Source organism: Tachyglossus aculeatus, chromosome 7 (genome assembly GCF_015852505.1).
Source record: "Tachyglossus aculeatus isolate mTacAcu1 chromosome 7, mTacAcu1.pri, whole genome shotgun sequence".
Taxonomy (NCBI): domain Eukaryota; kingdom Metazoa; phylum Chordata; class Mammalia; order Monotremata; family Tachyglossidae; genus Tachyglossus; species Tachyglossus aculeatus.
This window is the reverse complement of record NC_052072.1, coordinates 41,694,829-41,708,061: the sequence shown is the minus strand read 5'-3', so window position 1 is coordinate 41,708,061 and position 13,233 is coordinate 41,694,829. Positions and strand designations below refer to the sequence as shown.

General features: G+C 42.9%; 1 protein-coding gene across 2 annotated transcripts in view; it reads left to right on the top strand.

Annotated features, from left to right (window-relative positions):
- LOC119930633 (interleukin 1 receptor accessory protein) overlaps window positions 1-13,233 on the top strand; it is a 138,667-nt gene that overhangs the window by 36,377 nt on the left and 89,057 nt on the right. For both annotated transcript variants that reach the window (XM_038749171.1, XM_038749172.1), the window contains exon 2: window positions 9,572-9,636. In XM_038749171.1, the coding sequence (XP_038605099.1) occupies window positions 9,573-9,636 (64 nt within the window). In that variant the 5' untranslated portion in view covers window position 9,572. The remainder of the gene's footprint in view (window positions 1-9,571; window positions 9,637-13,233) is intronic.

Genomic DNA, 13,233 nt, shown 5'->3' with positions numbered 1-13,233 from the left:
AACTTTAATACCTAGGAGGTTGATTTGACATCATTTTACAGTTTACGTTTATTTGTTATGACCATCAACTCTTTATTATCCCAGGTTTATTCACTCAGTCCATTTATTGAGTGCTTACTGTGCACAAAGCACTGTACTAAATGCTTAGGAGAGTACAGTATAACAATAAAAAGGCATCTTCCCTGCCCATATGGAAACACTACAGAAGCAGCGTGGCTCAGTGGAAAGAGTACAGGCTTTGGAATCAGAGGTCATGGGTTCAAATTCCGGCTCCACCAATTGTCAGCTGTATGACTTTGGGCAAGTCACTTAACTTCTCTGGGCCTCAGTTACCTCATCTGTAAAATGGGGATTAAGACTGTGAGCCCCTGGTGGGACAACCTGATTGCCTTGTAACCTCCCTAGCGCTCAGAACAGGGCTTTGCACATAGTAAGCGCTTAATAAATGCCATTATTATTATTATTATTATTACAGCCACCCTTTTTCAAGCTTTGGTGGCCAAAACTGTTGAATCATCATACCCTGAAAATGGTCCAATTTTTAGTATTGCTCTGCACACAGCAAGCCCTCAATACATTAACGACTGGTTATGATCGCTGTATTGGATCCTCCAAAATGCTTAGTACAGTGCTCTGCACACAGTAAGTGTTCAGTAAATACAATCGATTGTAGGGAAAATTTGACTATAACCATGTTTGCCTGTCTGACAGCGGCAATGATGGAATGATCAAGGGTAATCAGAGCATTTTAAGTGCCGAATTGTTGGATGCCAAGCCAGTATAGTCACTATAATGAATGGAGAGGTAGAATTCTGATGGAAGGGTAACCCTAAAGGGAAATGAATAAATGGGGCTTGAATTCCCGCTCCTGCATGCCAGTGTTTTAATTTCAGAACTCAGTTATGTATGCATATGGGCCTGCAACCTCAGGCTTTGGAGCTAGAAGGCTCTGTTATAATTCATTGCAAGATAATTCATGTAGCCAGGGCATCGATACTATTATTATTCCACCAATGTTTAACCTTGCCTAGGCAATTACTGGACCTCTCACAAGCATAGTTCATCAACTTCTGGTTTAAGATTCAAAGGACTCTGTTGGTAGCCCAGGTGACCCAACCTTGCCTTCACAGACTCCGTCCTCTCCTGGTTCTCCTCATCTCTCCGGTCGTTCATTCTCAGTCTCTTTTGCAGGCTCCTCCTCCCCCTCCCATCCCCTTACTGTGGGGGTTCCCCAAGGTTCAGTGCTTGGTCCCCTTCTGTTCTCGATCTACACTCACTCCCTTGGTGACCTCATTCGCTCCCACGGCTTCAACTATCATCTCTACGCTGATGACACCCAAATCTACATCTCTGCCCCTGCTCTCTCCCCCTCTCTCCAGGCTCGCTCTCCTCCTGCCTTCAGGACATCTCCATCTGGATGTCTGCCTGCCACCTAAAACTCAACACGTCCAAGACTGAACTCCTTGTCTACCCTCCCAAACCCTGCCCTCTCCCTGACTTTCCCATCACTGTTGACGGCACTACCATCCTTCCCGTCTCACAAGCCCGCAACCTTGGTGTCATCCTCGACTCTGCTCTCTCATTCACCCCTCACATCCAAGCCGTCACCAAAACCTGCCGGTCTCAGCTCCGCAACATTGCCAAGATCCGCCCTTTCCTCTCCTTCCAAACCGCTACCCTGCTCGTTCAAGCTCTCATCGTATCCCGTCTGGACTACTGCTTCAGCCTTCTCTCTCATCTCCCATCCTCGTGTCTCTCCCCACTTCAATCCATGCTTTATGCTGCTGCCCGGATTGTCTTTGTCCAGAAACGTTCTGGGCATGTTACTCCCCTCCTCAAAAATCTCCAGTGGCTACCAATCAATCTGCACATCAGGCAGAAACTCCTCACCCTAGGCTTCAAGGCTCTCCATTCCCTCGCCCCCTCCTACCTCACCTCCCTTCTCTCCTTCTACAACCCAGCCCGCACCCACCGCTCCTCTCCCGCTAATCTCCTCACCGTACCTCGTTCTCACCTGTCCCGCCATCGACCCCCGGCCCCGGGCCTGGAATGCCCTCCGTCTGCCCATCCACCAAGCTAGCTCTCTTCCTCCTTTCAGGGCCCTACTGAGAGCTCAGCTCCTCCAGGAGGCCTTCCCAGACTGAGCCCCTTCCTTCCTCTCCCCCTCGTCCCCTTCTCCATCCCCCTCATCTTACTTCCTTCCCTTCCCCACAGCACCTGTATATATGTATATATGTTTGTACATATTTATTACTCTATTTTACTTGTACATATCTATTCTATTTGCTTTATTTTGTTAATATGTTTGGTTTTGTTCTCTGTCTCCCCCTTCTAGACTGTGAGCCCACTGTTGGGTAGGGGCTGTCTCTATATGTTGCCAACTTGTACTTCCCAAGTGCTTAGTACAGTGCTCTGCAAACAGTAAGCGCTCAGTAAATATGATTGATTGGAAGCTGATGGACACCAGAAGTACAAAGCTGCCATTCTCAATAAGGGAATACTGGTTAAATCATCAATGTGGCAATTTCTTAGGACAGAGATGACTGTACAAGACTATTAGTTCCAGTCAAAAGTTGTATATTCTACTCTTCTGTGCCCTAGGCAGAAAATGTCAATCAGTGGTATTTATTAAGCATGTACTGTGTGCAGAACATGTGCTAAGCTCTTGGAAGAGTACAGTAAAACAGAGGTGGTAGAAATGTCCCCACCCCACGGGGAGCTTACGGTATAGAAGGGATCTTACATTGTAGAAAATAGCATTTCCCTGGTTAATGCCCCTTACCATATGTAGTTAAAGTCAATGCTAGCACTCGGGACCCTGGTTAAAAAGTGTCCCATTCCAGTATTAGAGCAATAAAACTTGTTCTTTATTGCCCTGTTATGTTGATAATAACCTGTTTAATTCTGTGGCAAGGGGCACTTTCAGAGAAGCAGCATGGCTCAAAGAAAAGAGCACGGGCTTGGGAGTAAGAGGTCAGGGGTTCTAATCCCGGCTGTGCCACTTGTCAGCTGTATGACTTTGGGCAAGTCACTTAACTTCTCTGTGCCTCAGTTACCTCATATGTAAAATGGGGATTAAGATTGTGAGCCCCACATGGGACAACCTGATCAACTTGTATCCCCACTCAGCACTTAGAACAATGCTTTGCACATAGTATGCGCTTAACAAATGCTATTATTATTATTATTATCATTATCTAGGTATGAGTTGGTATTAGCAGGTACTTATGCTGGATAGAAAGATTTGTATAACAAAATCTGACACTTGACCTTTTCTCTCATCAGGTGTTTGGGATTCCTAATTAAACTGAATGGTCTCACTCGTAAGAAAAAAAAACATCATTTTGATTAGCTGTTTTGAACCAAAGCTAAATATGCCAGGGAAGCTGCATTGACTGTCTTGAGCTTGACACTATTTATTTGGGTTACTCCTTGTAATGGAGGAGGTTCACTTGCAGATTCCATATGCATTTGTAAAGAGGCATTCAAGGCCTTTCTTAAATTAGATGCTAATATCTTTACTTTCCTGCCCAACTAGTTGGACAGGAAATTTTAAGGATCCCACATCAACATGCATGGAGGAAGGCATAGTTTTTGTGTGTGCATGCTTTGTGTGTGTGTGCGCGCGTGCACGTGTGTGTTTAATGGAGTTGGGGGGAGGTTCTGCAAGGTGAAGTTGCATAATTACTTTAAATATTAGGATCACTTAAAGCTTAGCAGCTATGAATAAGTAGATAGTGTTGGCATAAAATGTCTGCTCATTACCATTTGTACAAAGGGAGATTAAGTGCACTTTCTCAGTTTGACCACATAGCAATTGTAGAACTATACCAGACTTCCCTGAAAGGAATCAACAGTGATCATCCCACATTTTTCTAACAGGGCAGAATCCAGACTTTGTGTTTCCCAGGACAGTCTTGGGAAATCTGTGTATTCAGTACATTAAAGCAGCATGGCTGTTGAGAAATTGCTGCTCAGGCATCAGGAGTTTGGCACGTACTAGCAGCTTTTCTGGCTGAAAATCCTGGGAGAGCAGTTGGGCTGGAGAATCTTCTAGACCATCAACTCACTGGGAGCTGGGGATCTATCTACCAACTCTGTTATATTCTATTTTACTCTCCCAAGCACTTAGTACAGTACTCTGCACACAATAAGTGTTTAATAAATATGATTGTGGGAGAAGTCTGGCCATGGATAATAATAATAATTGTGGCATTTAAGCACTTACTATGTGCTAAGCACTGTTCTAAGAGCTGGGGTGGATACAGGCAAATCTGGTAGGACACAGTACCTATCCCATATGGGGCACACAGTCTTAATCCCCATTTTACAGATGAGGTAACGGAGACACAGTGAAATTAAGTGATTTGCCCAGGGTCATCCCCACAGCCTCTCCTATTTCAACTTCCTCTAGCCTAGGGCCAGATCTCTTTGATCACCGAGGCCTACACTACCTCCACTGTGATTTCTCGCTTTTCTTATTTAACTGGAGCAGTGACTAGTCTATGTAGGGTGTCAAGTCTAGCAATATGTACATCTGATAACATTAGCTCCATTGTGGGAACATCTTCCTCAGTTCTGGGATTAGGTTTTTATTTTAGTTCAAAACATGAGTGTGGCCCTCAGCTTGGAACCCAATAAAGCCTGGTCAGTCAGTCAATAATATTTACAGAGCGCTTACTGTGTGCAGAGCACTGTCCTAAGTGCTTCGGAGAGTATAATATAACAGTGTAACAGACACGTTTCCTTCCCAGAATGCGCTTACAGTTTAGAGGACAATCTGACAGTCTCTGAAGGGGTTTCATTGTATGTGGCCTTGAGACAGTATTTAGGGAAGCAGCATGACCTAATGGTGAGAGCATGGGCTTGGGAGTCAGAGGATGTAGGTTCTAATCCTGCTCCACCACTTGTCTGATGTGTTCTGTACAGGTAACTGAACAGAAGCAGCATGACGTAGTGGATCGAGCACAAGCCTGGGAATCAGAAGGTCATAGGTTCTAATCCTTTGGGGATTGAGACTGTGAGCCCCACATGGGACAGGGACTGTATCCAACTCAATTTGCTTGTATCCACCCCAGTGCTTAGTACAGTAGAAGCAGCATGGCTCAGTGGAAAGAGCATGGGCTTTGGAGTCAGAAGTCATGGGTTTGAATCCTTGCTCTGCCACATGTCTGCTGTGTGACCTTGGGCAAGTAACTTCTCGGAGCCTCAGTTACCTCATATGTAAAATGGGGATTAAGACTGTGAGCCCCACCTTGTATCCCCACGCCCCAGCACTTAGAACAGTGTTTTGCACATAGTAAGCTCTTAATTAATGCCATTATTATTATTGTTATTATTATTATTATTATTATTATTATTATTATTATTATTAATATTATTATCTGGCACATAGTAAGCGCTTAACAAATACAAAATTACCAAACAACCTGACAAAGAAGTCCATGCTTTTGTCTGTCAATGTTTTGGGAGGTGAATGAAGATGCGGAAAGGGTTACTTTAATCTTGGTAAAGAAAATAACCTAGTCAACTTTGCTGAATGTGTAGGACAGGTTCCTTGAATGAATACATTTTGTTGAGGTTTGGCAGGAATTGCATTTTGTGTAGGTTAGTTCAGGAGATACCTCTCAGGATCGCACCAGCGGAGTTTCCAGTACTCTACCAGTCTCAGCTATGGGAGGGAGAGTCAAGCAGAGGCCTACCTATTCCATTCCTAGGTTGGGCAGTGATTAGCGAGTGGAAGCACGCCTGGGCATGTCACTCCCTTCCTAAAAAGTCTCCAGTGGTTGCCTATCAACCTTCGCATGAAGCAAAAACTCCTCACTATTGGCTTCAGGGTTCTCCATCACCTTAACCCCTCCTACCTCACCTCCCTTCTCTCCTTCTACTGCACAGCCTGCATCCTCCATTCCTCTGCTGCTATCCTCCTCACTGCGCCTCTTTCTCGCCTGTCCTGCCGTCGACTCCTGGTGCACGTCCTACCTCTGGCCTGGAATGCCTTCCCTCCACACATCTGCCAAACTAGCTCTCTTCCTCCCTTCAAAGCCTTACTGAGAACTCACCTCCTCCAGGAGGTCTTCTCAGACTGAGCTCCCCCCTTATTCTCTGCTCCTCCTCCCCTCCCCATTGCCCCCACTCCCTCCCTCTGCCCTATCCCTTTCCCCTCCCCACAGCACTTGTGTATATTTGTACATATTTGTTACTCTATTTTATTAATGATGTGTATGTATCTATAATTCTATTTTGATAGTATTGACACCAGGCTACTTGTTTTGTTTTGCTGTCTGTCTCCCCCTTCTAGACTGTGAGCCCGTTGTTGGGTAGGGACTGTCTCTATATGTTGCTGAATTGTATTTTCCAAGTGCTTAGTACAGTGCTCTGCACACAAGCACTCAATAAATACGAATGAATGAATGAATGAATGGAAGGCAGTCTGCTACAAGTCAAAACTCACCCATACTGGGCAGCAGCAGCATGTGAGAAAGTCAAGGGCGGAGACTTGAGTTTGCTGTGCGCAAGGTGGCAATGGTAAACCACTTCTGTATTTTTACCAGGAAAACTCTCGTTACTCTTCCAGAATGATTGCAGATGGAGAGTGGGCCGTTCTGGGAGAGGTGTGTCCATGGTGTCACCATAGGTCGGAAATGACTTGATGGCATAAGACAAGAAGTTCGGGAGACTGTCAGTAAATACTGATGATGAGGAGGATTTAACTGGGGACACTGATTTTTAGTCTGGGAAAGGCCAAAGTGGAAGATTTTTAATAATTGTCTTCAAATGTAAAAACGAGGTCAATTACAGAGGGCAGAAATAATGAAAGATTTAATTTAGGGAGAAATGTTCAGTTAGAGAAGGGAAGAATTTCCTGACCTGAATAGGCTAGAAAGAGATGTTGTGAAGTATCCATTTAGGTCAGAGATGCACCGCGAAACTTTAATAACATCATATGATTGTCCAATTTAACACTTCTAGTATAATGGCAACTAAATATTTTGTATCTTCAAAATACAAAGTAAAATTAACATGTGTAATGAGTTATTATATACATATTTATATGTATATAGAAATGTGTGCGTGCATGTGCGCACGTATAGCGCTCTTCCTTCCTTCAAGGCCCTACTGAGAGCTCACCTCCTCCAGGAGGCCTTCCCAGACTGAGCCCCTTCCTTCCTCTCCCCCTTGTTCCCTCTCCATCCCCACCGTCTTACCTCCTTCCCTTCCCCACAGCACCTGTATATGTGTATAAATGTTTGTACATATTTATTACTCTATTTTACTTGTACATATCTATTATATTTATTTTATTTTGTTAATATGTTTGGTATTGTTCTCTGTCTCTCCCTGTGAGCCCACTGTTGGGTAGGGACTGTCTCTATATGTTGCCAACTTGTACTTCCCAAGCGCTTAGTACAGTGCTCTGCACACAGTAAGTGCTCAATAAATACGACTGAATGAATGAATGATTGATTGATATATATGGTTCTCCGATTGCGAAGGCACCTCTAATAGTGACATTCACTTCTGTTTTAGTGTGTGGCCGAAAAAGCTAACATAGGATCCATAGTCCTTGCCATATTGGGCACCCAAAAATGTTGGCCTGTGTTGTGGTGTTGCATTTAATGCTTGTAGGGCCTGGTGCTGTTTTCTCGTTTTGCTTCCTTGCCCCTCTTTCCATAGGAAGCCTGTGCTCAGAGAACCACTTCATTCTAGAAGGCAGTGTGATCTGTCCTCAGCAGCTGACTCAGTTTTCAGCAGGGAAGCAGCATCGTTTAAGCTCTTGTTTTACAATCCTTAAAAACAAGTTACTAAACTAAATTAGAAATCTGATCTTGATGGTATTGTGGGGCAGGAGAAAAGGAAGGGGGAGTAAACACCTCTGTCTGGTAGTTGTTTTTAACTGGCTGGTTGAAAACTACTGATGCAGAAGTCTGACTGTTTGTGGTCAGGAGTACAGATCTGCACCCAGCCTTGTTGACTTTACAGGCCAGCTTCAGGGGACTTTTTCTTCTTAAGTTTATTCCGGTCGGCTATATGACAGAACTGACAGCACATGAGTGCTTTCATGCTTTTGATGAGACTTACTTCAGTTAGTGTATTCACTTCCCTTCTGGGTATAATCCATTTGTATTTGGGAATACTGTTTAAGCTCCTCAGTCACATTAATTAGACTGTCTTCCAGTCACCATGCCTAAAGATCTCAGCAGTTCACCATTTTTTTGCATCTTGGATTTTTTTTTTTAAGTAGGAAAGAGTGCTTATGATGACAGGCACTACAACATGGGTTCTAATTGGTTGTTTTTCGCCTGGAATCCATAATGAGCCATCTTCACGCTTTATGCAATGAGCAAGATAAATGCTCAAACAAATACACCTACAGTATACTTTTGAGCTGTATATCTGAGGAAATCCAGGAATGATGTCATTGGCCATAAGCATTTAACTGTCAGTCACCAACAAAAATCCGGGTGAGGTTGATGGTAAAGGAAAAAAAGTCAACCCTCCCTAAAGCCAAACTGCTATTATGTCCTTTATGAAGTTGGCATTGGTGTGGCCATTTCACTAGCTGTGACAGGGACTGAAACATCGTGGCAGCTTTACTATCTCTGCATTAACCTCAAATGAAAAATTTCCTGGTGCCTCTTCTTTTCATTTCATAACTGAAAAGCCAGTAGAAGCAATTCGGAAAACTTTAGTGCATACTGAGGCCATGAGGAACTTTGTCCTTTAGTTAGCCTGAACTATCTGGATTTGAAGACTTCAGGTTCTGCCGAGGTCATTTTCCTGAGGTCCCAGATATCTTGGACTCTTTCTTTCTAAAGTGTTTCATTCAAAAAGTAGATGTAATCTAGGGAATCTCAGTCCAGGGCCTTCCATCTCTGTGTCTGTCTGTCTGTCTGTGTGTGTCGTTCTCTCTCTCTCTCTCTCTCTCTCTCTCTCTCCTCTCCCTCTCCCTCCCCCCCCTCCACCCCCGTTCCCCCAATAATGCATACTGATTGATACTGATTGGCTAAAGAGTTACTAGATCCCAGTACTATTTCTCACTTTACGTGATGGGTCTCGGAGGGAGAGTGTGTGTGAAGGTAAAGGCAAATAGGAGTGGAGATCTATTTCTATGACTCGAGATTCTGGGTACAGTTTCTACAGGATAGAGATTGAACTCAGTTTAAAATCATCCACAGGCTCTGCACAAAGAAGATTCTCAACAGGAGTGAAACTAAGGCTTTGTAAGCAGAAACTTCTGGAATCCAGACTTCTATGTGTTCATCACCTAAGAATATGTGTTTAAGGTGAATGGTAGTCATCTTTGGGGAACCAGCAAATGAAACTGATGCAGTTTAAATCTGATGGCCTGGCATAGAATCTCTTTGGAAAGAGAAAGGATTTAATCAACCAGTCAATGGTATTCATTGAGGGTACTGTGTTCAGAGCATTATACTAAGTGATAGGGAGAATACAATGGAGTTGGTAGATACATTTCTTGCCCACAAGGAGCTTGCAGCCTAGAGGGACCAATTTTGTAAATGCCTCAAGTCATGCTAATGGGAGGCCCTGTTTGTTTTTATCTTGACAGGATGGACCCCTTCTGCTTCCTGGTCACTTTCTGGCTTTGTGTATCACTACAAAGTGGATCCTCAGGTAAGAGATGCATTTCTGGATTTTTCTAGGGGAAGGAAAAGAAGGGATCTCCCTTACAATATAAGATTCTCTTTTCCCTTACAATATAAGATTCTCTTTTCCCTAAAACTTGCCCCTTTGGAAGCCTCTTCACCTAGTATCTTTTGAGCCTATTTCCATGGACTAGAATTCATGCTATAGAAAGTCTTCAATTTAAAGACACATTTCTAAATGGACACCCCTCTCAGCTGTACAACCCATTAATCTCCAATTCACAACCCTAGCCTTCTTTGTCTGGCACTCGCTCTAGAGATGAGGGCAGTGGGGGTGGGGGGAGAGTATTTGGACCTAATTCAGAGCTTTTAAAAAGCTGAAAAATACTTTTAATGCACTTTCCCTCTTTTTCCTCTGCATTATGCCAAAGAGGGCTAGGTGGAAGAGTGGGAGGGTCTGGTGGGTGGAGAGGTGGGAGATGCTACACAATCACCAGGTAGGGTCAACATGTCCATTTTGCTTCCAATGAAATAAAAGTCAGTGCTCTCCTATTGTGATATGTCTCTGACTCAATATAAACACACAAATGAAGTGTAGTCGATTTAAGCACAAACGATTGGGTCATTTTGGTTAAAAACAAATGCAGTATCCAACCTTGGTTTATGAACCCTATCCCCTATTGGTAACGTTATTCCTATGATAAAATTAGTTCAGATTGACAGCATTTCAATTTGACAGTGTTTGGGATCCAACTGTGTGGTAAGACCAAGCAAGGGCTTTCTAAATTCTCCTCTTTCATTACCACTATTAATGAGGGTAGGTGATAAATATCACCCTTTCACTAGGAATCCTTAAAGGACTTAGAGATATTGACTGACTCAGCTGTTGTCCGTCTATAAAGGTGAAAGGCATGTTTCCATTTTATTGGCTGGATATCTGAAGCACTAGAGAAAAAAATGTACCTTTCCCTAGGTCCTAGGGAGCTAATTTCAGGAATTGGAACTCAGTATTGCACTCACATCCTCCCTCTTTTTTTTTTTTCTTGACTATAAAAATATATGGCCACTGGTTTGGAATGGACATCCTATGATGAATTAATTTTTGTTTCTCAAGTCGCCTAGAACCTTCATGCATTTGGAGGAGAGAAGCTTTTCAAATATTTGTTCTACTGCCTCCAAAATCTGTCAGAATCAGGTGAACTAAGCTGACCAGTTTTGTCACAAAACACCATTTAGAAAGCCATCTGCTTCTTGATTTTTCTTTTCTGACCCCATCTACCTCCTGGTGTTTCATTCATGCTCCTTGGAGTCAAGGGAAGCCATAATAAAGGAGTGAGATTCTTGTACTTTGAACCAGGGAACTTGCCTGTTACCCTACATTTCTCAATTAAACAAACTCCAAATTTGACCACAAAGGTCTTTATTCCTGTTTGCATCCGGAAAGTGGGCTTTCTACGCTTGAGCTGTGACTCATGGCTCCATCGTGGAGGCTGAGCCGGGGAACTTCTTGAATAAGTTGGGTTCTCATACCAGCCTAAATGAGTCACCGAGAAAGCAGGAAATGTGTTGTAATTCCCACAGCCCATCTGACACACATTCAGTTGTGTTCATTATGAAGAGGTGTATTGTGTCTGTATCTGTGCTGGGCTTCCTATTTGGGGAAAAAGGAAGCGTTGTTTACCGTAACAAAATAGAAAGAGGAATTGGCTCTGGTTTAATTAGGAGAAAAGAACATCACTGCGCCGATCAAGACACCCACAGTTCTTTGTGAGGGCTGTTGCCATTCATAGCATTTACACGTCCGTCCTTTATATGCCTTATCATCATTATTTCTCATCAGATGTCCCCAAATCAAGAGGTGAACCATCACATATCTGCTGTAATAGTGCATCAATATGTTGGAGTATGATGTAAATATATAACATGCTGTTGCCCTGAGACAGTATGGTGATGTAGAGATACAGAGGACCTGGGTATTTTATAGTACAACCAGTCCTTCAGTTGAACATAGCAACTACATGGGGTGATACAGTGTTTGTGTGTGTGTGTGTGTGTGTGTGTGGTTTTTTTTTAGTTGCTTTAGGGATGGGACAAACAATTATAAGGCCAAGTGAGGAATACATGATGTGGCCCTTCCTTTTATCTCAGGAAATGAGGTGAAAGTAGTGTTTGTTAGGACTTCAGTATTTTAGAAGAGGAAATTAAAGAGTTGTGGGCACAAGGATGTGGAAAATTTAGATTTGCTAAAAGCAGTCATTTTCTTCAGACTCCTCTGTGTGCTTCTTCTGAACAACCAGTTCTTTTTCCAGGTTCCTTCTTCACATTTATGGAACGCTAAGCTATCCAAGCCCCTGAATGACCTCTCAAGATTCCTTGTTAAACATCTCAACACTCACTTTCTGTCTGCTTGTTACACATCAAACCATCCAACCAGACTCAGATTTAAGCTGTCCTTTAGAATAAAAATGAGGAACTGCCATCCATTTTGATTTTGATATATTTCAGGGACATTGTGTCAGAAGGTTGAGCTATTGCTTCTCAGAGCTTATTTTCCAGCAGTAACAGACCTTTAGACAGTGACTACAGTGGAGGTGGTGTTGGAGGTGGGAGAATGGTTGAGAGAGGAAAGACAACATTTAAATCTGTGGGATTTTTTTTAGTACAGAGTTTATTGATTAAAAGAGTTCCAACAACCCGTACAAAAATAAAAATGACTTGGAGTTTGGAGGCTCTGTAAAGGCCATCTCACAGTACTCTCCTCAAAAATCTCCAGGACTACCACTAACTTTTCTGATAAAGCAAAACCTCCTATTCATTGGCTTCAAGGTATTCCATTAGCTGTCAGTTGATTTCCTTTTACCTAGCCTCTTATTTTTCTTGTTACATCACAGCTTTTGCTTTTCACTCTTCCCAAGCTAATCTTCGTCTTGACTTTCCCATCTCTGACCTGTTTATTTAAGCCTTTCCTTGCTTCGCCAAACACTGACCCACTTGTATTTCAAAACCCTCATTAAAGGACTTCTATTCAAGAAAGCATGTCCTGATCAATTGCTCCACATTCCTGAACATGCATTTAGTTATGTCAGGACTCTAGTAGTAATCTGTTTGCTTTATTTGTTATTCAATTTTTAAAAATTAGGGTGTTAAGCACTTACTCTGACTCAAGCGCTGTTGTAAGTGCTGGGATAAATACAAGTTAATCATGTTGGACATAGTCCCTGTCCCACAAGGGTCTCTTGGTCTAAGTAGGTAAGAAAGCAGGTATCGAATCCCCATTTTACTGTTGAAAACACCCAGGCACAGAGAAATTAAGTGAGGTTCCAAGGTTATATGCAGGCAAGTGAAGAATGTGGGGTTAGAACCCAGCTCTACTGACTCCCAGTCCCGTCCTCTGTCCACTAGGTCACACTGTTTTCCTAAATGCCGTATTCACTCATGTTTTCATTTGTATCCATTATCTCATTCCTTTACTATTGTATTTAGTTTTTCCGCAATGTTTCTATTATGTGCTTTGGATAGAACATTCTTCTGTCTATGCTCACCTCTCTGGGTAGAATGTGATGATAATAATAATGGTATTTGTTAAGCGCTTACTAGGGGCAGGCACTGTACTAAGTGCTGGGGT